The sequence below is a fragment of the Coloeus monedula genome (genome assembly GCF_965178545.1).
Source record: "Coloeus monedula genome assembly, chromosome: 6".
NCBI lineage: Eukaryota > Metazoa > Chordata > Aves > Passeriformes > Corvidae > Coloeus > Coloeus monedula.
The window spans coordinates 48476801-48501267 of NC_138786.1; the positions used below are offsets into that span (position 1 = coordinate 48476801).

Here is a 24467-nt window from a genome sequence, read left to right on the forward strand (position 1 = left end):
ATATACTTTGTCACTGCAGAGCACGCAACCTCCTGGCAGCCATTCCCACAGCAGCCATTTATTGTACTTTAAACACACACCATCATTTGTTTCCTTGCGTCAAACAGCTTCACTGACTTCAGAGTTTGAGCACGCTGCAGGGAGCGGGTGCTGCCAAAGTCACAAAGTGCCCTTCGGCTTTCTTGGAAAACTACTGGCAACTTAGCTGCCTCCTCGGGATGGATCCCCTTCAAAAATCCGTCCTTTAATAAAAAACTCGACCTAGAGAATTAATGAGCCACTGAACGGCTTGAAGCGTTGAACCCAGAACCATTCGCAGCACTACTTAGCACATAATTAGCAACCTTCAGAGAGCACACCCTTCCCTCCTGTCAGGAAATAATCAGCATCCTACAGCCCATGCAGAGCTGGGAAAAGCCAGTGTGAGGAAGGCTGGGGCTCCTGGAGATCCTTTTATCCCGCCGTCCAACAGGCAGCTGGGGGCTCCGCCAGCTCCCTGTGTCCCCCCGCAGCCTGGCCCAGCCGCACACAGCCGCAATGTGAAACAGCTGCTATTTCATCTTCACTTCTTGGAAGGCATCAAGAAAGGGTCGGGCAGCTCTGCGCCATCCTTTACCCTCACAGGAACACCTCTCCCCACAGTTCCCGCCACCTCACGCAAGCTGGTGCCTCACGGCACCTCCACCCGCCCAGCTCCATCTGCACAAAACTAGAGAGGATTTGCCGATTTCTGTCTCTCTAAACACAACTCCCTTCTCCCCTTCAGGCACCAGAACGCCACTTTCACGCTACCGCTGGCCCTGCGCGCCTCAGGAAGACAAAGCGCAGCAGCAGCCCCGGGGCTGTGGGCAGGCCTTCCCCCGCCCAGCCTTTCCTTCCTTACCTGATGGCGCAGCACACGGCGGGAGCGCGGCCGGGAGCCACCGTGACTGTCAAGGAAGAGCTGACAACAATTACTGGACTGAGCAGACTGCGAAATAACTGCACCCGCCACGGCAGGGCAGGCACCTACACCAAAACCTTCCTGAACGTTCCCAGAAAGGCCACTGCAGGGCCACTGCACTGTGTGCTTCAACAGTTGTTCCATGGCAGAACATCTGTATTTAGAATTATCCCACACCCGAATGGTACTACAAATGTATTTAGTATCTTTTTATTCAAACTCACTAGAACTGAGAACGTAAATAACTGTAAATTACCCAGAAACTGACAACTAAGGTGTGCCACTGGGCAGGTATTCATAGCAAAAGCAGATCTACAGTAACTAACAAGTCACAGATCGCTTCCTCAGCAGTCCAGCCTGCACATGCCCTCCAAAAAGGAGCTGAAACAAGAAACACCAGTCTTGAACCTTTAGTGGTCTTGACAAGAATCCATTTTGAGATAAAATTTCTGGAAGAAGAATTTGAGTTTACTAAGAACATTCAGTATGTTCCAAAATTGCCATAGAGCACACATAATTTTAAATTTGTTGCAAAACTATAGTTTGCAATTAAAATAGCAGAGCAGGCAGAATGGGGTTTTTTGCCATTCTCTATGTGTTGAAAGATGAATAATTTCTCACTTTCATAAGGCGTCCCGAGAGCTAATTACAAAACAGACTATACAAGATGCAAGCTTGGTCAAAATTCACGGAATGTTTGGCCCTATCTGAAGTGGTCAGAGAAACATAAAAATCTAACAGTCCAATTATAGAGTGAACTGTAAGTCACTTAACTTTGCATGTTCAACCCTCCTGTAGTCTTCGGTAAGAAGGTTACAATTAAACAAAAGGACTTCTGGTAGAAGTCTTTATACCTTCTTATATTGTAAAAACAAATAAAACTTCACCCAGACATGCAAATCAATACTAAGGCTTACAAAGAGCCATTGCAGACAGATCGCCAGCACTGCGAATCACATTTTTGGGGGTTTTTATTTTTCCAAGGACAAAAAGTACAACATCAATCAATTTTATTTTAATCTTTATTATAAACAATTTTGTAGTTTTCAGAATGGGATTGCTACATATTAGATAACAAAAACATCATTAAATGAATCAGTTTTATCTTTTACTAAATTAAATCAGAACCAGCAAAACAAGTATTTTTTTAAGGATTTAGTCTATTGCAAGAAAAACAGCTTTACAAACATGGAATTAAAATATGCATTTGATCATATATATACATAAGCAGCTGATGACACTCTGGACAGAAACATACAAGGAACTTCTTTGCACATAAATAGATTTTTAAAAGTATATTTCTTTCACATGTGTACAAAATTATTTTGCTTTCTATACTGAGAAAAAATCTTGGAGACAAACAAGGATTTCTAAGAGACAAAATCCCACAAACCACTTACGATGTGGGCTGTCATGCACACAAGGTTGTAATAACACAATTTACACAGCATTCTTATACAGTACTTGGTCTTCTTATATACATACTTACAAGACACTTTTGTACACGAGATGCCACCTTTGCAACTGAAATGGCATCTCCCCTGAAAGGCTGCAATAGTTCCAGTGTTTGTATAAAAGATAAAACAAGTTTCAAAAGGCAGCACCACTCTGGTTGCAAAGTCAAGGATCCACTGAGCTGCAGCTATAGTGAAGGCAGTGGGGTAATTATGCTGGCCTCTGTGTTTACACAGTCCAAGTGGGAAAGGCTGAGATGCCATCCTTGAAGTCTACACAATACCTTCTATAAGATGTAGCTGTGGCTAGAAAAATAGATTTTACCAGATCCATGGCTAAAGCCATGCACTTCTGCTCGTCATCTCTATGCTACTTAAGCATTTGATTCTATCTTTAGGGGAGAAATTTGGCTTTTATATGACCTTTTCAGTGTGGTTATTTACCAATGGGGGGGCTGGGTTTAGCACACACATGACCTGTGAAACTTTTCTTTAATGCATGTAAAAGGGTGCACCGCGCAGCAACGACAGAAGACCCTGCTAAGATTCTGCTGGACTGGGGAATGCTCAGAACCTGTGAGAATCAGGTGCCAAGTTTGCTGTGAGATTAGGTCAGGCTTCCACTTTGTTTTAGGCACAACAGCATCAGAAGAAGGACTGGAGTTTTGCTCCTTGCTTCTCTTAATCACACTTTGTCCAACTACAGAACAGTACCCAGAGAACACTCAGAGAAGCATGCAGGTGATGCCTTTTAAGACCTGACAGTGTCTAGATAAATGGTACCTGGACATCAGCCATACCAAACACACGTATTACAGCTACACCTGTGGGTTACACACAGCCATACTCATACCAAACCGTCTGCTGATCCCCCTGGGGATCAGGAGACCCACCTGTGCTGTTGGAGCTGCCTCCTCTCATGGGCTCCTCTACAGTCCCAGAGCTGCTTTCTAACAGCTTACCCTGGCACTTGGTGGGTAGGGTATCACCCTGGCCTTGCCCTGGGGAAATACTTCCCTCAGTGCTGCTGCAAACAGCTCTGGCAGGGGCCACTGTGGCCACCTCCTCAGTACGAGGTGCTGACTTGGGTTTGACTTTTGAGGGAGTGTGTGATGCAGACGAGTAGTGTTGCCCAGGGTTCACACGCTCTTGCTGCTGAGCATTCAGACTGCTGGTGGATGCAGTGGGTGAGGCAGAGAACTGATGGAAGGAGAGTGGCCTCTCATCTTTTGGTGGGACCAGGGAAAGGCGCCTCGCATCAAGCTGCCGACAGCGGGAATCAACACCTTGCACGGAACCTGCCACCTTTGCAGACTGCGGCCTCTCTCTTAATGGTGCCTGGGAGGTCGTTGGCACAGAAGCTCTGGTGGTCTGACTGACAGCGTCCTTGCCCCCATGCAGCTCTGCTCCTGACCTCTGAGGGCTCTCCTGCCTGTAGGCCTCTGGGCCAGCAGCCCTGAGGAGGTCTGCAGAGGCTAAGCTAAATGCCCTGCTCAGTGACGTACTCCTCCTGCTCACAGTTCCAGGCTGCTGAGGCTGTGCCATCTGCCGCATCCCGCTGCCAGACTGGTGCTGTGGCGTGTGAGGAAGCTTAAGGGACCCTTGGGGCTTTGCCAGAGCATCAGGTTCAACTTGTCTGAGGTTTAGTTTCATGTAATTGTCAGGCTTAGCTGTTCTTCCTTCTTCACCAGCAATGGCCATCTTCACAGTTGGAGCAACAAGACTAGTGGGCATCTTAGCAGCCTCCTTTCTGGACAGCTGAACCAGCAAGTTCCCAGTAGCTGAATGCTCATTTGCTTTCCTAAAATAATCGCCGAGCAAGTCATCTCTGTTAGTGGAGGTGTCCTGGTGTGAGAAAATATGCACATCATATTAATGACAACACTTTTTTTTTAAAGAATCATGCAGAACTCTGTATCCACACAGTCTTCCTTCCCACTTAATTCAAGCCAAACACAACCATAGATTTTATATAGTGGGGAACAAAAGAGATGAATGCCTAAATGGGTATAAATCCAACTCAAGGAAAACTGTGCTTATTGTAATTAGATTATGACAGCCTTGTTTGCCAGGTTAATTGTCATACTTTAAAAGTTTCATTTTGGTTGCAACCTGGACAGCAGCTCTTTTGCCTCCTTTCACATCAGCCACTGTCACTTCAACATCAATATCACATTGATGACATCAGCCTTTGGTTATCAGCAGGTATCAATGATGTCTGTCATCTTCCAGAATACAGTTCATCTGGATAACTCTCTACAGTAACTTCAGGAAGGTAACAGAAGACAATACCTTGGGGAAATGTGCTAGCATTACAAAAAAGTTTCATTCCTTCTCCATTGATTCCCTTCACCTCTCCCACTCAATATATGTTAAAAGCTGCATGTGCGATACAATGAAATGTACAAAAATACCATTACAAAAATTGTTCGCCCACTATGAACTTGCAAATTTCAAGTCAGACAATTAACCTGGCAGTAAAAGAAAATATACAATGAGTATTTCATGGGGATGGTCCATGCAATCCAAAAATGGCAATGTCTGATCAGCAGCCATTGTACTATTAGTAAAAGGCATGCTCAGAACAGTTAAGGGACATGCTGTCTTTACAAACAACATGCTGAACAAGCTAATGAAATTTACTTGTTTTCTTCAGGGAGCATGTTTAAAGCTTAATATACTTATTTCACTAGTGTTCCAAATATTTCTTCCAGTCAAAAAACTCATTTTCCATAACCAAACACCATCAATGGTAATAGTGCAGTGTAAAAATTTCTAAGCTCCACTAAGTGTTAAAGCATTAAGGTTATTTTTAACTTTATTTAAACAGCTGTTACACACATTAACATTACAGAATGATGAATCCTCCGAAAACACGCATGTGTATGAACAAGCACTGCAAATACTTTAGGAGCAATTAATGCAAATGATCTGCCAGCCTTTAAAATAACAAGTAAGAGTTACAGTATGCTTCTATAGGTATTAATATGCTAGCAAAAGCTGTGGTAAGTCAGCAGCTGTTGCCTTCATAATAAGAACAATGGATACCCTGGGGATATAGAATGAAGCAGATCTCCTATTTCCCCTGCCTGTTCTGTGCCTCACGCTGTCAGGACATGAAACACTGAGGACCGATTCGAGTGACTGCGAATGCTCCTGATGAATGGAAGGACATAGGGAGTAGCAAGAGGGATACAGTGCATCAGCTTCTAACAGAAACTGGTGTAATGAAATCATTTCAGTCTCATTTAAACTGCGCCGATGCTGAAAAGGAACAGGATGACAGAAAGAATGAAAATGGACATGGTCAGGTAGTTACAGACACACACAAAAATAATAATTTCAAACATCTCTAAAAGCTAAGAATTGTACTTGGAATAATGAGGGAGTAGGAGGTATATTTAAACACTACTCTGAAGATTCAAGGGCTAGAATTTACTGATGCCATGAAATGGCACAGCTCTGCTGATTTTAATACTTTTACCAAGGCATTCATAAAACAGAAATCTCTGTTCACTTACACTATCAATTAATTGTTAAGATATTCCTTACAGGTATATACCTGTTCAATAGTGCACTGCCTCACATTGTACAGCATGTCTGAGCAGTGAAAGACAAATGTCATCTTGAAAACAAACATTTAATTCCTGAAAAAAGCACTTCAATAAGAGACATATTGTTGCAGTCATTGAACCAACAGGGCAGCACCAGCCAACACACAAACATGGTGAAAAGTATCAAAAACTTCCGTCTGCAAGAAAAATAGTCTTTCTCAAATGCACTGATATTTTCAGATTAAGAGATGGTTTTAACAACTGCGTACTTTGCACATCAGTTGAAAACTATTCTAGGTTTCATTCCTAATTATAGATTTAGTGCTGAAAATTACACAGAAAAGTTACCAGTATATAAATAAAAATACCCGGAGCTGAGAAGTGATGATATAATACAAAACCTTGACCACAACCATTTGCTAGCAAAGAGCCCCAGCAGTCCAACACACAGTACTTGCAGTGAATTATCTGACTTGTCACAGCTCATACACCAAAATAAATTAGCAGAGTGCTATGTGAAAGCTAATTTTGCCTTAGTTATTGAAACTGTTTCATTCGCAAGACATCATCGTATTCACGTATATGAACAAGGATCATCTTGTCTCTCTCTGTTTCCCTATGCCCTCATCCTCCTAAATCAGCTTTTAACAGTTTTTTGACATCTGAAATGGGCTATCTAGCTTTATTTACTTACACTTGGTAGAGACAGCCTGTTGCTCTCTTCCAAGAACTCTTCCAAAGTTACCATCTCACTGCCAGGTGAGGCAGACCGCTGCCTGCCTGCGTAAGACTGAGATGGATTGTTCTTCAGAGGTGTATCACAGGACATCAAACCATTCCGGTGGGAGGAGGACTCATGCCTGCTAGGGCTTAAGAAAGCAGCAACAGAGTGAAGGGAATAGGTGTCTCGGAGCAAGGCTGATGCCTCCCTGCTTGGCACCATATCTTCACTGCTGAGGCTCTCAGTTCTACCATGGATATGGTCTAATGAACCTGAGGAGAAGCATAAATACCATTAATGACACTGCTCTGATGTAATATCAGTAGATTTCACACTCAAGTAGGAACTTTATCATCCAGGGCCATTTCCACACAGACTGGGTGACATTTTTTACCTTACTTTTTTCCTCCTACAGAACTCAAAGCAATCAGAGCTTTGAAAAATCAGGACTAGTAAGAGTCTTACAGCACCTTAAACAAGCACAACTACTTCTCCAAAGAATAAAAATAGCACTGCAGGCTAATAAGTCTTATATTAATAAGATAATATTGAGGTGCCTCTTTACAACCTGTGAATCACTAAAAGATCTCCCAGGCTGTGTGATCTGAGAGCTAGACCCTAACAGTGGAAAAGCAGAAAGCGGATTTTTCCCTCTTGGCATCCTTCAAGGATGCACAATTTCAGCAAAAGCAAATCTCCAGAGCACACTGATTCCATACACAAGCTGTATACAGAGTAAGAACCACAGAGACCTCTTGCTGTAGAGAGTCTAATAAGTTGCAGAGAGTCTAATAAATGGCCTGATATTTCCCACAATACGATGCCAGTCAGACTGAAGCAAAACTTGACTGTGTGCCTTAAAAGCCACCCCTTGCCAGAATCAATCTTAGAAAAGCACTTCTTGCCAGCATTTTGATTCCCATGTCCAGATTGCATAATCATTACCATTTCAAAACAACAGTCTTTAAAATTAATTGGAAGGAAAATGGCATTTTACACAGTTTCACAGAATTTCACTTCCTGTTTGTCATAACTCAGCTGTAAAAGCTTTACCTTTCAAATTGAGAGGTGAACTACTGCTGGAAGCGTTCCTACTGCTCTCTAAACTGTTTGGCCTGGACACTGAAAAACAAAAATCAAGCACTGAACAAACAGATCTTAAGTTCCTCTGATTCTCTAGAAGACTTGGCATCAGTCTCCCTTCTGAAAATAGGACCTGTGCAACTAAGTCACTTTGAAAACATTAACAACATAATATACACAGGATGCCAAAATCTGGACTGAGTAGAAACCATCTTCATTTTTCAAGTTGTTTAGGATCCATCTTGTTTATCTCATTTTTTGCACAAAGTAGTACCTTCTGGGTTTTGTTTTTACACTAACTATAAAGTAATGCAGATACTGAAAAAGCTCAACAATAAGTTGCTGTCTCTTTCTCAGTTTTCTTTGGAAGGAGCTGCTAGCCAGCTTGCAAATTAAGTCTTCCACAATCTCTAAGCAGGCAGTTCTGCTGCTTCAACAGTCTTGCCACTGTGCATCCACAAGCCCCACACAGAATTTTTCTTACTGCTGATTCACTCCCTTAAGGAAGGAATTAAACATTCTCAAAAAAAATCACCAACAAATCTGTAGGACATGCATTAAAAGGTCTGTTGGTGGGGGAAGGCAACTTGCCTCAACATTAACATTGTTTTGAAAATTCATTTTGGCAAAACATCCATTAAAAGCTTCAGCAGAAAACTAGAAGCAGTTGGAACCACATTCCCAAAATGGTGCTGCATTACTACACCTCCTTCTGTAATATTAATGTAACTAAAATACTCCAGGACAGTTCACACGGATGTAACGAAACAAGTCTTAATGCAGATGTTTAGAGCACTCACACATGCTACAAGCTTACCATGCTGTCTGGTGCTAGCAAACTCCACCTCTGGGGACTGTTCACATAGATTATCTTCTGAATTATAGCCTGGAAAAGAACATAAAACTTAAAAGGCCAATTCAACACAGAAAGGTTAATCCTTGAGGCCAGTCTCTCTAGCAGCGTAGAAGACTGAGGTGATCCAAGAGGGTTTTATAGACCCATCTTCTAAACAGTGGATAGGGAACCACTGAAGAACTGACAGTCAAATGTGGTCTGTCAAGTTTATGACATTACAAGAGTGAGTAAACCCTGTATTTCATAGTTAAACCATTAAGCACATAAAGTAGGAGTGAAAATATTAGTGCTCTGGCTTTATACTCAAATGCCACTAGCAGCCTTGCAGGAGCTACGAAGCAGCATGCCTGGCACTACCAGCCAGTGTATCAAATGCACCACACACCTTTGGGCCTGCTCTGGAGCCGAGAGATGGGAGTGGAAGTGTGCACGTGAATAGCTGAGGTTGAGTAAGTTCTGGGACCCATTTCTACACAGCTGGGTTTTGTTGCAGAGTCTGCTGAAATTTCAACATTATCATTGCTGCCTCCGTGATGGGAATTCCTTTTTTGCTTTAGGTCCATTAGCGCTGGTGGGGAGAGAGGTAAATGAATAAGACTCAGTGAAAAAATAGCATTTGGGGATTTGTATTTATCTGCCCATACAAACATGACAAACAGGCACAAAGAAACAGCACAACAGAGGCGCTAGTTTGGCAAGCTTTTCCATAAACAGTGCAGTAGTGGATAGGAAATTTCTGCCACCAGCTTGTCAATCATGTGTGCTCTCTGTAAAGTGTGGGAGTGACAAGGGCTGCTTAGTGCCGGTGGGAGGGTTGATATTATACATGCAACAATTACTGTGAAAGGAGGAAGAAAAGGAGCAAAGACATGAATCCAGAAAAGATAAGTGAAGTGTGAAATTCCCATAACATTATTCCTTGTAGGTGCATTTTCTAAGTACTTACTTCAGTAATAAAATAGAATAGGGAAAGAGTGACAGTAGTCATGCTCTTATTCAAAGAAAAATAATGCTGATTTGAAAATTATCTATCATGATCCATGCACTAAGCTAACTGCTTTCAGGCTTAGATCTTTGCTGTGGGTAAGAGCTCAGTCTTTACAAGGTTGAAACTGCTCTTATGATGTTCTGGTGCAATGATTTTTAAGTGGAGTTCCTGGGATCTTAGCAGAACAACAAAACTGTCTGCTAGAATATTACTTAGATTAAGAATCTGAAAAATTCTTTTCTACTGATGAAGCAGGTTAATTAATTCCTTGTAACATGAATGTAATGCTTTAAGTCACACATAGAACAAAATTTAAAGAATGTACTACAGAAAACACACTTAATGAGATGCAAGAGTCTAGATTCTGTATATATTTCTATAGACTACTTGATTAATAGAAACTGAATGTTGAAAATGCAGCAGAGTGCAGCAGTCAAAATAAACAACTTGCAGAGACAATGGACAGACAGTTCAAAGCACAGAGCAGCTGTGAAGTGGTATTAGAGAAATGGACCAAGGTGCTGTCATCTTAGGTGGCCCCTGGAAGCTGACTTCATTCAGGAACAATGTTTTCTCCCAAGGTCTGTGTGGACTCCACTGCACAGGGCCAGCACTTGCTCTCAGAACTGAAGCTTATACCACGCCTGCAGGGGAAATTACTGGCTAAAGCTTCACACGCAAATCTGTATTTCTAATTGACTTTGTAGACACACTTAAAACCTTCTATGGGTGCCAAAAATATTAATTACCCTGGAGATTAACATTCTCTACAAATCCCAAAATGGGCAGCAACAGGCTATTCTGCCAGAGTCCCTGGTTGTGCCACCAGGGACACTTCTCAGAGTGAGAAGGGAAACGAGATCTTTTGGCCTCTCTCCTGAGCTCCTGGTAGCACACTGCCCATGCTGCATCGAATTCTCTAACACGGTGCGGACTGGACCTGCACATTGATTTCAGAAGCCACCAGGTCATGACTACTAGACAACAAGAATTCTGGGCAATGGATTAATGAAGGTTATTCCCAGTCTTAAGAGAACAAATCTACATTCTTCTTCCAAAAAATCTGTTGAAACTGAATCAGAAGAAACCAAAACATCAGCTCAATTCAGGATGAATTTTCACAGTTGGAAGTATAAAACCTTGCAAATATCAGGTTTGAATGCAAGCATCAAGACACTTGGCTGAGAATAATTTTTCCAGTAGCTTCCACTCTATATTCAAAGCTAGAGTATTTAAAAGCAGAAAAAGATGATAAAAAACTTGTATTTTAAGATCATTTAGTAGCACAGACTGTTGGAAAAATCTCTGGAGTTTGAGACTGTATTTGTATTTTAGTATGACTACCACACTGTATAAAGCACAGCAACAGCAAATCAGTTCAACACTTTAACTGGACACAATGCAAGTACATGACTGCAAGAAAATATTGAAGCGAACAGCAACTTCACTTACAACATGCACCACAGCCAATATACATACGCAAACTGTATGCCATGAGGTCCCCTAAGTGTGCTGCATTGAAGAAATGATCCACAGTGTGCAAGAGTGATTCATCTTCTACAGGAAACCTTAAGTCCATGTTCACTAATCTTTGCTTGTATTTAGAGTATTGTATAGACATGCTGAGTGTTTCTATCAATGTGCGTATTCTTTTATGGCATATGGGATTTTTTTTTTTTTTTTAAATATTTGACAGAAATAAATGAAGATAAATGCTACAGAGAAGTTGTTAGAAAACTCCCAGTTCCGGGAAAGAAAGAGTTTCGTTAGGAGAGGATGGGATGTCGGAAGAAGACCAGAACCGGAGCCGATTAGAGAAAGACTGATGATTCGATGGAGACTTAGGAGACTTTTCTTTATCCTTGCTTTTGCTTCTCAAAAAGGCAATCTTTTTGCGCTGTGCAGCTAAATTGTTATCACCCAGGTATCCCAAAAAGAAGAAGAAAAAAAAGTAAAAAAAAAAGCCTTATAAATAAAATTTAAAATGTCTTAACACAGATTAAAGACTACACAAGCAGTAAAAACAGATACGGCTAAACAATGACCAACACCTATAATGGAGGACTGATGAATGCATAGCTGAACATAGCTAATCTGACTCAGGTTAAGTCATAGATTACCACATACACACAATATTTAAGCAAGTCCACTAAGAAATTACTGTTAGAGCATTCAAAATGTTTTTGCTTTATAATATAAAATTAAATTGGTGTACATGTTACTCAGTGATGACACACTCAAATTTCCTGGATGTCTTCTAGGCTTTAGTACCGGTGATCCGCATCTGCACAGAAGTGTGTTTCACACAACACCAAAATAAATGAAGCCCCAGAGACTTTCTGTTATCTCTGGCACTCTACAAGGGCCTTGTTCTGTGGCAACCCAAGCCCAACTTCCCGTGCTGAACTTTTGATGCATGTTAAACACTTAACATCTCCTGGAATCACATGGATGATCTTATTCCATAAAACATCTGTTTTTACCTTAAGTGAATAAATGACCTCAAATAATTAGAATAGAGAAAGGCTTTTTACCCAATCAAAAGGAAACCTTCAGACAGACAGATACTTGCAGTAGTTTATAATAAGAGTTCCACTTTTCTCAGCTGCCTCCCCCTTCTGTTTCCCACCCACCACAGTGGGAAGACAGGAATTTTTATTCAAGTATCAATTTCAAATTTGCTTCTTGAAAAGTATTCCTGGAATACAACAATCTATATATAGAAGCTGACAGAAATTATCTCAATAGAATAAACAAAGCTTGGGACATATATATTACCTTTAGTAAGGATGAAGAGTATTTATTTTGAGGAACTTTCTTTTAAATTTCCCATAATTAGGAACACCTGGTTTACTGTATAAACTAACATAACAGAAAACCATTCCATCTTCCCTACATATGCCTTAGTGTTAAAAAAAAAAAAATTCATCATTTAACATTACAAAATTCCTTGTTCAATTCTAAATCAAAACATGGTATTGTCCTCCAAAATCACCAGGTTATGATAAATCAGTTATTTAAATAAATGGGTTATTTGTTCTGCGCGTGCACCACCTGCTGGCAGTGGCTGTCAGCCAGCTCATGCCCCTCAAAGAGCAGCCTCTCCTGAACTACACACTATTCCATGATCAAGTTTTAAACTGCTTTGCTACAAAACCCCAGTAAATGAACTATTGAACCAACTTATTCAGTAACATGCAATACATCTAGGAAAACAAAGGAATTTTACACAGAAGGCGAAGGGGGTAGTAGTAGATAAAAGGAAGAAAGTAAACTAAAACTAAACCCAACCCGTTACCTTCTAGAGTTTACTCAAATTTCTAGTTCAGGGTTTTATGCATACTAAAACTTTTATTGTACTAAAAAAACCAAACCAAACCAAACCAAAAACAACTGAACAAAAAAAAAAACCTGACCAAAAACCCCAAAACCAAAAAAAAGGACATAAAACATAAAGTGATTGAGCCTTAACATACTCTATATATTAAATATTTTTTTAAATTTTTTCAGGTTATAAATTTGGGCTGGGCATTCCTTACCTTTGTTTGAAGAACCCCCAGGGTTCTCTCTCTCTTCCACAGGGTTTGACCCTTGAGAGGTATTATCCTGAGCCTCAGGTTGATATTTCAGTTTTTGGGAAGCAGATGGAGAGTTTACCATCTCTGGGGATTCAGAATGCCATGTGGGGCTTTCTGCTGCTGGTTTCAACCGCTCCCTTGGAGTCTCCTTCTTTGGCTTGATTAATTTGACTAAGGCTCTGGCTCCAATCCAGGGGTTTTTCCTGATAAAGCAGGTTTTGTGAATGGAATTCAGAAAATGCCATAAGAAATACTCCCCAAAGAAGTTTACAGCTGTGCTAAAGCCATCAAGCCATCCTACATTCTTATTTGTTTACTGTCATGATTTGGTTCAAAGAATGTAGCATAAATTTCACAGCACTTGAGATACATTTCTCTACTAAAGTCAAAACTACTTTTACAGAAATATTTCTTCAGCACGAGGAATGTGAGAAAGACAACTGTTCACTCTGCTAGAAATCTAAACTACACATACGGACCCACGTAAGACATTGTTACAGTGTGAAAAACTCCACTACAAGAACAGACTAAGGAGGAAAGAAATGAAAGCTGCTTCGAAGCCTCTTTGCCAAGGTTATCAGTCAGAACTAGGTATGGTGGAATTAGCTTGGCTCTTTTTTGTTCTTAACATAATTTTTAAGTCCTTTCTCTCCAACAGACTGCTTATCCCTTGCTTTGAAAGAGCAGCTCTCTCCTAGTGCTGTTTAGTCACCATACTGGGAGCAAAGTGGCTCTTTCCCAATTAATTTTGTTTCAGATTCGTGTATTAATACAGAGGGCCCTGCACGAGGCCCTATATTCCACATTAACACACCCTGCTGCGCTTCAGGGAATAGCTTTCAGAGTAAGAGTGAAGAGACAAGTGGAAATGACACCACCCTTACTTCAGAGGAAGTTTCTGTTATCCCCAGTTACAGAAAGCCCTTTCTGGTCCTCACAGATCTGTCCAGCAGAACCGAATCCATGTGGAACTTACTTTTTTGGAGCAGGATCATAGAACTTGTACTGATCCATTATCTTCTCTTCAAGTTTTTCCTTATGTCTCCTTAAGGCATTTAATTTATCACTGTGAGGGGGACAAGCATATTCTGAATCATCTGTATGAAATTAAGCATAATCAAAAAACTGAAGACCAAAAGCCACTAAGAGAGGAAAGAGACTGAAATACCTTCCTATCCTGAACCTTCAGAATCCCACTGAGTTCATTTATAGTCTGTTTCAAGAGGGCAAATGCAAAAGCCTACCAACCACGCTGATGGGTGATTTTTGTGCAATAAGCTTGAAAGGTGAAAGAACAACAGTAGATGGTGGTGCTAGATTACTAACTAATATCTCAGACAGAGTTAGTTTGGTGGGTGTTAAGATTAACTATATCTCTTACTCATTATTTTATTAACCTACACAGTGGAAGTTAGCAAATCTTATTTTCATTCAAGTAGTAGGGCAAATGTACCTCCATCACAGAACAGTCAGACACCAGGATAAAAACAGAGTACATCTGAACTGTATTCAGCCTATTTCAGCAAACAATTTCTAACACTTCAACCATATAAGCCAGTACTGCTATAAAACTCAACTCAGTAACTCCCACATCATCCTGATGTGCTTCAACTAAAATTCTTGGGATTAAGGACATTTTTTCTTCCTTCTTTCATATCTATAAGAGAAATTCACTGCAGTGAAAACAGGATTCTTTGTAAAGGCACAGTATCTTTAAACAGGGTATCTCACTTCAGCGTGTCAACCTGTGCATGAAGGACACAGCAACATATATTGATGTCTGTATCCTTAAAAACAACATGAAAGCAGGTATTTCTTGAAATGCAAATGACAAAAACAAGATGAATATGAATATTTGCTATTCTTCAGGAACCTGAAGATAAAATTACTCTCATAAGACTAAATTTTTGTTGCAACTTGTCTGTTTTCCAAAATCTTAAAAATCTTTCCAAACTTTCCCAAACTCTTCTTCTTTGACAAGTACCACTGGGTTTGGCATCCAGTCTTTTCTAACTGAATTTTCCACATAGGTTCATCTGTATTATTTAGAAAGAGCTGTGCTTCCCCAGGTGTTTTGTGAACATCCCTTTGCAATAAGGAAATGTGAAAACATTTTGTGCTTTCTCCAGTTACACTTATCTCCTACCAAACACCCCCTTTTCTGACAGATATCAAGAAGACCTATCATTCCACTGCCTGCTCTTCTAGCTCTGATGGATGATTTGTATTCTATATTCACCTAGATTACTTTTTTAGGTTTCACAATTGAAATCTCTTTTTTCTTACATGTACTGTTTCTGTTCTTCATGATACTGGTCCTTGCTCTCCATGTTCTGCTCCAGTAACATCTGATTCTGCTGGCTCAGCATCTGAATCTGACTCAGAAGGTGATGGTTTTCTTCTTCCAGATTTCCCTTTAGACGGGACAGGAGCTATTAAACAAGACAAATTAATCTCTCCTCTGCATCTGGCTTCCCTGGAGTGTACCATAATCAAGGTAACAACAGTAGCATGGCAACCTAAGATACAAACCCACACACTTCAAACTATTATGGGTGCACTGTTAGTTTGGCCTTCTATACATAGCATGTCAAAAGCTTCACACAATAAATGTCAGCTCTCTAACTCAAAAGCAGCAGCAGCTGTGTATCTACAGCTACTCACCTCACAGTGGTTATCCAGCTTTGTCAGAGAGATATCCATGGATTGGTGCTGTTCTTTCAGCTCATCATAGCGAGCTTGCCAACGATTCAACTCCAACTGAGAGTTGTTCAAGGAAGTTTTCAGCTCTTTAGTGTGTGAATGCAGCCCTTCATACTCTGCCTTTAGTTGGTTGTGCAAGAAATTCACCCTGAACACGAAGAAGACAGCAGACTTAAGAAGGATGCTTCACAGAAACGACCCCACATTCAAAGACCACACCACATCTGTTTGCAGCTCTCACTAAATCAAACACAGTTCCAAAGAGTAACTCCTAAGGACATTTTTATTCTAAGCATATAATAAAATTTTATTAAGAAGTAGTGATAACATTATAAAAAAATTTCTAATCTACAAAAGAACTGAAAGGAAAATACATGAAAAATAAAACTGCTGTTTCCTCAATATGTGAGAAACACACCACAAATTTCTGAGGCACAAAGTATTTAAGAGCATTTGTATATAAAGGCAGCTCTATCTGCCAAAAAATAAAGAAAACACATTCTTGTTTTTATCCTGATGCATGAAATACGAGCATTTAAGTGTTCTGAAGTGTGAAACACTGTAGTGTTGTAAGACGATACTGTGGCAGTCTTTTACACTTTTAGGTAAATCTAAAAATGTCTACAAATCATGAAGGCATAACATTAAATAACTAAACAAACAGATTAAGTTCTGTATCTGCTGACAGATAAGCCTGGCTCTCTACCAGCCCTGCAATCAACATTATGCGATGTCTTTGTCCCTAAGAAAATGAATTAGGAACAGAAAACCTGAGAAAACCTCTGGAGAGCTCTGCACTGTTCTAAAGTACACTTGTACAATTGTAGCTCAACTTAAAACGTGATTTTTAAATATAATTTAACCTGACATTGCTTTAACTTGAAGTGGTCTTGGCCCCTTATTTGTACCAAACAGATTCTCAAAACACCTTCGTAGTAATTAGCAAGGCTAGGGGGAGGTTTTTGGGGGTGGCTCTCAAAAGGGGCTCTGCCATGAGTGAACAGCTACCCACTGATCAAGAGTCTCCAAGACTGCTTTTAGTAACAGAAATGGGAGTTTTCTCTGGGAAGCAGAAAATAAACAATGGTAACTCCTAGAGCTAAAATCATATCGTGTAAAAACCATAAACCAGTTCTCCTCAAGGGAAAAAAAACCCCAGTACCATCTGGGGGGTTGGGCATTTGTAGCTCTGACTAAAGGCAAGTGCTTGGAAACAATTCATTGCAGAAAACCCTTGTGAACTGAACCAACCACATGTGGAAGTTTATTTTATATGAGCAAAGGTCCCAGGTCTGAAGCACCAAATAACAGTATCGGTTGACAGTATTCATGAAGCTGACAATCTTTAATGAGTTAAAATTACCAAATTAACAGTACTGAAATAGAGAAAAAACCACAGACACATTATATGAAGGTACTTCAGAGCTAAAGCAACATATCCATGTTTTGCGTAATTGACTTTTAAATTAAATATATAACAATTTAGCAAAGGAACCATACCTGTCCAGTTCTTCCCTCAGCTTCTGATTTTCCCCAGTGGTTACTGCATTTGATCTTCTCTCTTGTTGCAGAACCTCTCTCTCAGATTTTAAAACTAATTCCAACTCTTCTAATTCTGCTTTGTGTTTCATTAAACTGCTGTATCTGCAAAAGGAGGAATAGCACACCCTCAGCTTTCATTTAAACATTTTTCTTCCTCTGGATTAGGATTTTAAATACGTAATATCCCAATGACCAGAAAGTATTTTTTTTTTCCTGTTTGCTGTATTTCATCCACCTTTATGTGGTTAAACTTCTACCAAAGCTGAAGAATTCCATACCATGCATGAAAATTCAACTTAGTATACAAGTCAGCTGAGAAGACTTTAGGGGGAAAAAAAGAAAAGAAAAGAAAAAGAAAAGCATTTTTTAAGCAAACTGGAACACAACTGCCAGAATCTTACTTCAATTCCAGATTTTGGTCATTTGGTGAAAGCATGAGATTCTGCAGAGTGCATCGAAACTGCTCCACTAAACCAGAATCCAAATCACAAATAATTGATGGTGGCAAGAGTCAAAAATCTGACTAGAAAGCAGCTCCCAAAAAGCAACAAGAAAGCAGAGCAATAAGCAAGAAATTATTAGGTAACCACCTCATGCATATTAGGTTGTATGTATAGGTAATAGCATCCTGCACATCTACTAATCTCCTGCATATTCCAGACAGATTATGAGTATCAGTGAGTTGACAGCAAAACACCTTTAAGCAGGGGCTGACTCACATGCTCAAGTGGCTCTATTCGTTCACTAGTGAAAAAACCAAGAGCAAAAGTGGTGTTCACATCTGGCCTTCCACTGTTACTTGGTTTATGTAACTTGTGGATAAACCATTCAGGGCAGGGAGATGGGGAGAGAGAGAGGGCTGATGCCATCAACTGTGTCTTTAATTTTGATCTCTGGAATGCTAAAGTAACCAATGTGTGGAACGAGTCCCCTGATATTTGGCACAGGCATGGATTAGGGAGGCTCAGCCTCACTGAGGTGCTACACCACCTGCATTCAGAAAACGGTGTGAAGAACGAGGTGGATTGAAATCACTTCACAAGGCAGCAAGCTGTTCCCAGATTTTTTTTTCCCTCTGGTGACTTCTGTCAGAATCTATGCCCGTACAGATACACCGGCAGAGGCCACTGGGGCCACCGGTGCAATGAATGTCAAAAGTCATCAGCACATTTTTTGGTGACTGTAATATAAGGGTACTGCCCCAAACTATCAGATACATCTGTGTCAGTAATGGAGAAATATTCTTCCAAGCAATTTTAAAACAGAATCTAGGTGGAAGATGCAGCATTGTTTAAAAAGCTAAAGAGAACAAGCATCATCTTTCTGTGACTCTCATGCCAGCAGAGATGAATGCAGAGCACAGTTACTCTGCAGTCAGGAAAACTTCAAACCAAAACCAAAACCAGCAGACAGCACCAAATACACTGACTCCTGCCAACTTCTTTTTCTTTCAGGCTACCATTCCCTTCATCCCAGGGTCAAATTACAGCCTGTCCCAAATTCCAGTCCATTGAAGGGCCACACAGAAAAGTACCTGTCTCCCAGACAAAAGTTGCTTTATGCTATTCATTCCCAGTAACAGCAGTAGAGTTTAATTAACCTTATTTATTTATTTTCTTCCTCTGTTCAGGTCTGGGACATTTCAAATTCAATGTCCGTACAACAAATGGAAGAACCTGAAAGCAGAGGAAGGTTTCACATCCAGCTCCAAGAAGCATTTTAGACAGACTGTGTGCCAATCCAGAGTCTGAGAAGACAAACTCCTGTTAGTCCTTTGGCAGAGATTCCCACGGCTGTCTCTGAAGAAACTGTGCTGTAAATTCTTTTGCTGTGTCTGTATGATAGGGCTACTCTGTTTATTTTTATCCAAGCCCTCTATATTTTAAAGAGGGCTCCTTAGAGAGAAGCAGAATACTGGTCCAGTGTTACCAGCCAGGCCCAGCACCACAGGCTGCCACATGGAGCCTGAGGTATACCACAGCTGCTCCCCTAGTTGTTAGGTGAAAGGTAAGAAAGAGGAGACTGTCTCAAAAATAGAAATGATTCTTCATGTCCAGAGCCCTAATCCTCAGCCAAAACCTTCTTGTAGTACAGATTCAGCCTGGAGTCTACAATTTGAGCACAATCTGTGCAACCTGACAAGTTCTACCACCAGGGACCAGGTTACTCTTCCTGTGAACTATTCAGCACTCATGGTCATTTCACTTTTTAAAGCATGAGGCTCTTGGACAAAGGGTTTTAAAAAGATTTTCTTATACACACATATAGAATCTATTTTGGCTCTGACACAATCCATTCCTAGGATTGAACAATCACAGTCCTCTTTACTCCCTTTTGGCTTTTATTTTTTCTGCTGCTTTTTGAGGAGAAATACTATGGGTAGGTAATTGTGACTGAGACAACTCTGAAAACACTCAGCTATGGTAGAAAGTGTGGCAAAAGGAACCCAGAAAAATAATTACCAGGCAGCACTGGTAACATAATAATACAGCTCCCTGCAACATGTAATCCTACACAGCAGGGATTCTTTTTCCAGTGTCTCTTTAGGATTAGACTTCTCCAGACTAAGCCACAAAGAAATGCTCAGGGATCAGTTAATCAATTGTAGCTAGAAAGTTATTACCTTCTCTTAGTAATATGCAGTATGTAAAGCAAATTTTAAAATGCAGCAGAAGCAGCCAACCCTTCTGTGTTCTCTGAGACGGTCAGCCAGACACCACAAAGTCAAAAAACTGCTATTAATGGTAAATGACCCTAACGTACCAACCCTCCTTTTCTTGCTAAGCCAAACCCACACATCTGCGGTTCATTGGGCTATGACAGGCCATTTCACTGCAGTAACACACCACCCATTATTAAATCCCCACTGCAGTGTTAATACTGTGCAGACAGAACCAAGAGAGGCTTAACAAAGTTTGCTCAGGTGCAGAAAACATTCTGTGGTTAGAATGCAGCAGAGTGAACTACACAAACCTTGGGGACGTGCTGTTGGATGTACACGAGCTAACTAAAGTTGCTGTGGATCTTTCTAGACAAGCTGCAGTCATAGGTTTGTGTGGAAGTGTAATCCTGCCTTAAACAACAGAACTATGATTACAGTACTGTCACCAGCTGAGGAAAAACAATCACCTTGGAGTTCTGATGAGCAAAACCCATCTCTTAAACACCACACGAGAACACCTTGGCTGCACTGAGCTGCTCTGGTGAAAATTTAGCAGGTGGTGCATTCTAGCTGAATTTGAAAGTGAAATATTCCATCTTAGCAGTTAAATACTTTAGTTAAAAAGAAGAGGTATAAGAGAACTTTTCTTATGCTACTCTTTCTCCCTTCTGCTCCCTCAGCAGCACATGATGGAGGGAGAACAAAACATGCACTAAAAAAGCAGCTTGTGGCTTTTGCCTGACAGCCAAATAGGCTCCCTGGACAAATCACCTTGATAAGTATCTTTCAAGACTGATCTGCTGAGGAGGATACTGCACTCTTAAAACTGCCAAACTCAACCTGTTTTGAATATAGAGAAAGCCACCACCTGCTCCCCTGCAACACCTCTCACTAGGAATCACATGTCAGAAACAGAGTCCAAACTGTTAATGATTACACTGGATATCTGAGCACTTACCTCTCTAGGTAACCTATTCTTTGTAAAACGCTTTTTCCTTAGGCTAGAGCTGCTTAGTATTTGGTACTCATCAAGCAAAGAAAGAATACAGCAAACTGCCTTAACAGACTGCAGTGTAGTAATCTCAAGCAAAGCCTGAATCAATGAGAACCATTAATCAGTCTGAGAGAGACTTGGTAAGTAGGAACAGTGTCTGTGTAATCACTTACAGCTCATTTAGTCAACAGCCAAGCAGCTGTCCTGTCACACAGCTCCAGTGGATATTTTAATCACAATAAGTTTATTTCTGTACTTTATAAGAATCTACCGCACATTATTTGCCAGCTCCTTAATCTTTGAGAAGAAAAGTTTAGCACCAGTTTTCAGTCCAGCATCAAGGATCACCACTGAGTTGCTCTGAACCCAATTCATGATCTTGCACAGAAATTAAATACAAGTGATTTGAGGAAAATCACTGAAATGTAAAAGAGAAGTTTGAGATGTAGGCAGGAGCAGCATTTTTTGTAGTAATACACCATGTATATTGTTCAACCCACACACAACTGTCAGAAAACGACAGTGACTAGAGACTAAACAATTAACAGTTTACTGATTTCCTAATTCAACTGAAAGGCCTGAAGCAAAAGCTTTAGATTATGAGAACTACAAGAAAATTAATAATACATCACTATCTGATAGGTCAATACAGCTTCCTTCGGAGAGCCTCCTTTGACATGACATGGATGCCACAAAGTTCAATTATTGAAATTTCTCAAGATACACACCAGGCACATATAGGTAACTACCTGGGTGACCTGCAGACTTCATTGTTAGAACAGAGACCCCACACAGTAGAACTGGAGAATGTTTTTAAGGCTGTATGTTGTTACAGCACAAATTCTTAAATGTAGTGGAAGCATTTAAGCTACTTCTGACAAAGCATCCCCAAGATCCAAGCCACTGTTTGCTAAATATTACCAGAGTTAACTCTGTTCTGACACCTTTAGAGATCTGAAATCTAGATGAAAATACTTGGAAAACTCCAATGTCCCAATGACAACAAGAATGACTAGGCACTTTTTCAGGGCAACAACTTCGTAACTTCTATTTGCAATTGGAGACAACATTTAAGGCTAAAATTCTAACATGGCCACATTCTGGCTACACTATATCCCTGAGCAGTGAGCGTACCTCTCACCCAGACCTTTGTGCTCCAGATCCAGGGTTTTGTGTAATGTTTTCAGGCAGCTGTGCTGATTTATTAGCCTTTCATACTCTGCAGACTGCCGTTCATGCAGTGAAGCAAGGTGTTCATGGTCCTGAAGCAATGACTCATACTCAGCTTTCAGCTGCTCCTTCTGTTTCAGTAGATTTTCATTCTCATTCTCCTTGGCTGTCTGCTGATTTTGGAGTAAAGTGTTCTGGGCCATCAGTGAAGCACTCTGGGAGCTGAGAGTTGAATTTTCTACCTAAAGTTTCTCAAATAGAAAGTAAGTATTACTTATTCACCTCCACTGGTAGATACAACAAACATTTTGTAGCAGCTTACATCAATATGGAGTTATTCAAGAATAAAGTCACTGCCTTGTAGACTTAAGGCATCTATGTACAATTTGGCATAATTTTGGTATTACCACTGCTAGTATGCACCCCATAAAGCCATGCTATCAGCAGTATGAAAATTATCCCAATAACCTCCAAACTGAAAAAACACTGTTTTACCAGAAGCTCTTGAGCCCAAAGACTGAGATGATCTGGAATACTTGCAACTCAATTGCATCTCTGACAATCATGATCAAAGTCAAAAGTTACCCCACAGTTGTGTACACGTAATGAAACTTAAGTTCACCCAAACTCAAAAAATATTAACTGCATCACTGTGTCCGTGGACAATACTCCTAACACTGTGTATGTGAGCAGTACTCATAACAAGTCTGGTTTCAGTAGAGAGATGGTGTATTGATTTTATATGTTGCTAATGTAAGTCAATTACAGGTGAGAAATAATTAAAGAGAACCAAAACACCCATCTCTGAGCAGGTAAGAGGAAAAGCTTGAGAAGTGAAAGTCATAGAAGAAAAATAGAGGTAATCCAATGCTGTCCTTTGAAACTGGTCTCTTTCTCAAACTAAGTTTATTTTTTAAAAATTCAAATAATTTTTATGAGTATCTTTTCCACTCGCAACTTTGACATTTTGTCTGAAAGCCTGAAAACTGTGATTGGAACTCATTGCTACAATACCTATGAGGAGCTGACTTGTGTCCTCTTTTCATTTCTTCCAAGCTCTTTCACAGGCATACCATTAACAGAAAAAAGCAAAGAGCAAAGGTTTTTTTAGATTTTGCTGTATTGATTTTAACACATCTGGATTTTGTTGTATTGATTTTAACAAATTCTCTCTAACTAACCACCTTCTTGCTGAAGGTAGCTACCAGACATTAGCTACAGAGCCAACTTCCCTTCTAGCTTAGGGAAATTCAGACCTCAAACTAAGCTCCACCTTCTGGGCCTCATCTTTACATCACTGCATCAGCCTACCAACAAAAACGTTTTATTATTAGCTGTCATCTTCTCCACACTACTGTAATCAAATCCAACCTCCTGGCACAGAGGCACAAGGCTGCCCTGACCTGGAGTTTGGCTGTCTGCGTCTGCAGGGCAGTGTTGTGCTCCTGAAGGAAGACATTTTGCTTCTGTAGTGTCAGGATCTGATTGTTGAAGGAGACATTCTGTGTTTCCAAATGCTTTAGCTGTTCCTTAAGCAGCTGTTTCTCAGTATGCAGGGCTGCATTCTGAAAGAGAGATGGCATTGAAGGGGTGACAGGAAGAAAAGAAACAGCTGTCCTGATCATCTGGAGTCCTATCAAAGATGAGAACCAATTAGTGATGATCATCCTGCAACAAAGGCATAAAACAAACTCTTCCCAGCATTAAATGAAGGTAGGACGGGTGTTACACATTAATCCCTGCAAAGATGGGACAAGACGGACACAAGACACATGAAGCACTTAAGTCCCGTGTAGTCCTAAGAGACATCCAAGAAATTTGGTAGACTTGGGTGCTCCGGAAAACCTACCAGATTCCTTTACGCTCAAAAATCCAGTTTCCAGCAACCCACTCATGAGCACAAGAGAAGTCTATGAGCTAAGAGGAAATAGAAGAAGGCTTACATTCCTTTCCAGTTCAATTGCCCTGTCCTTCAGTTTCAGCAGCTCTGTGGTAGCTTCTTGGTGCCCCATTTCCAATTTCTCATTCAGTTGCTGGTTGGGAATGAGCTTCTCTGCTGAATTCCTCAGTGACTTCTGAGCACACTGTCCATCCTGCTGAGTCTGCTTAAGTGCATCGAAGTCCTTCTTCACCTACACAGTCAACAAGCACCTTCAGCACTGAGGGAACTGGGATTATGCATTAATAATGATGGGATATGTCACTCCTCTCTTGCTCTG

At 40.5% G+C, this 24467-nt stretch overlaps 1 protein-coding gene across 1 annotated transcript in view; it reads right to left on the reverse strand.

Annotated features, from left to right (window-relative positions):
• Positions 1–2000: 2000 nt before the first annotated feature.
• The window catches only part of CCDC88C (coiled-coil domain containing 88C), a 97162-nt gene continuing 74695 nt past the window's right edge, over positions 2001–24467 (reverse strand). Inside the window, exons 18-31 of the mRNA XM_082283124.1 lie at positions 24192–24380; positions 23652–23813; positions 22213–22490; positions 17381–17524; positions 15842–16028; positions 15464–15609; positions 14154–14243; positions 13139–13380; positions 8997–9179; positions 8573–8641; positions 7726–7794; positions 6646–6944; positions 5446–5661; positions 2001–4242 (exon numbers count right to left, since the gene is read on the reverse strand). Of these exons, the coding sequence (XP_082139250.1) occupies positions 3229–4242; positions 5446–5661; positions 6646–6944; positions 7726–7794; positions 8573–8641; positions 8997–9179; positions 13139–13380; positions 14154–14243; positions 15464–15609; positions 15842–16028; positions 17381–17524; positions 22213–22490; positions 23652–23813; positions 24192–24380 (3288 nt within the window). The 3' untranslated portion in view covers positions 2001–3228. The remainder of the gene's footprint in view (positions 4243–5445; positions 5662–6645; positions 6945–7725; positions 7795–8572; positions 8642–8996; positions 9180–13138; positions 13381–14153; positions 14244–15463; positions 15610–15841; positions 16029–17380; positions 17525–22212; positions 22491–23651; positions 23814–24191; positions 24381–24467) is intronic.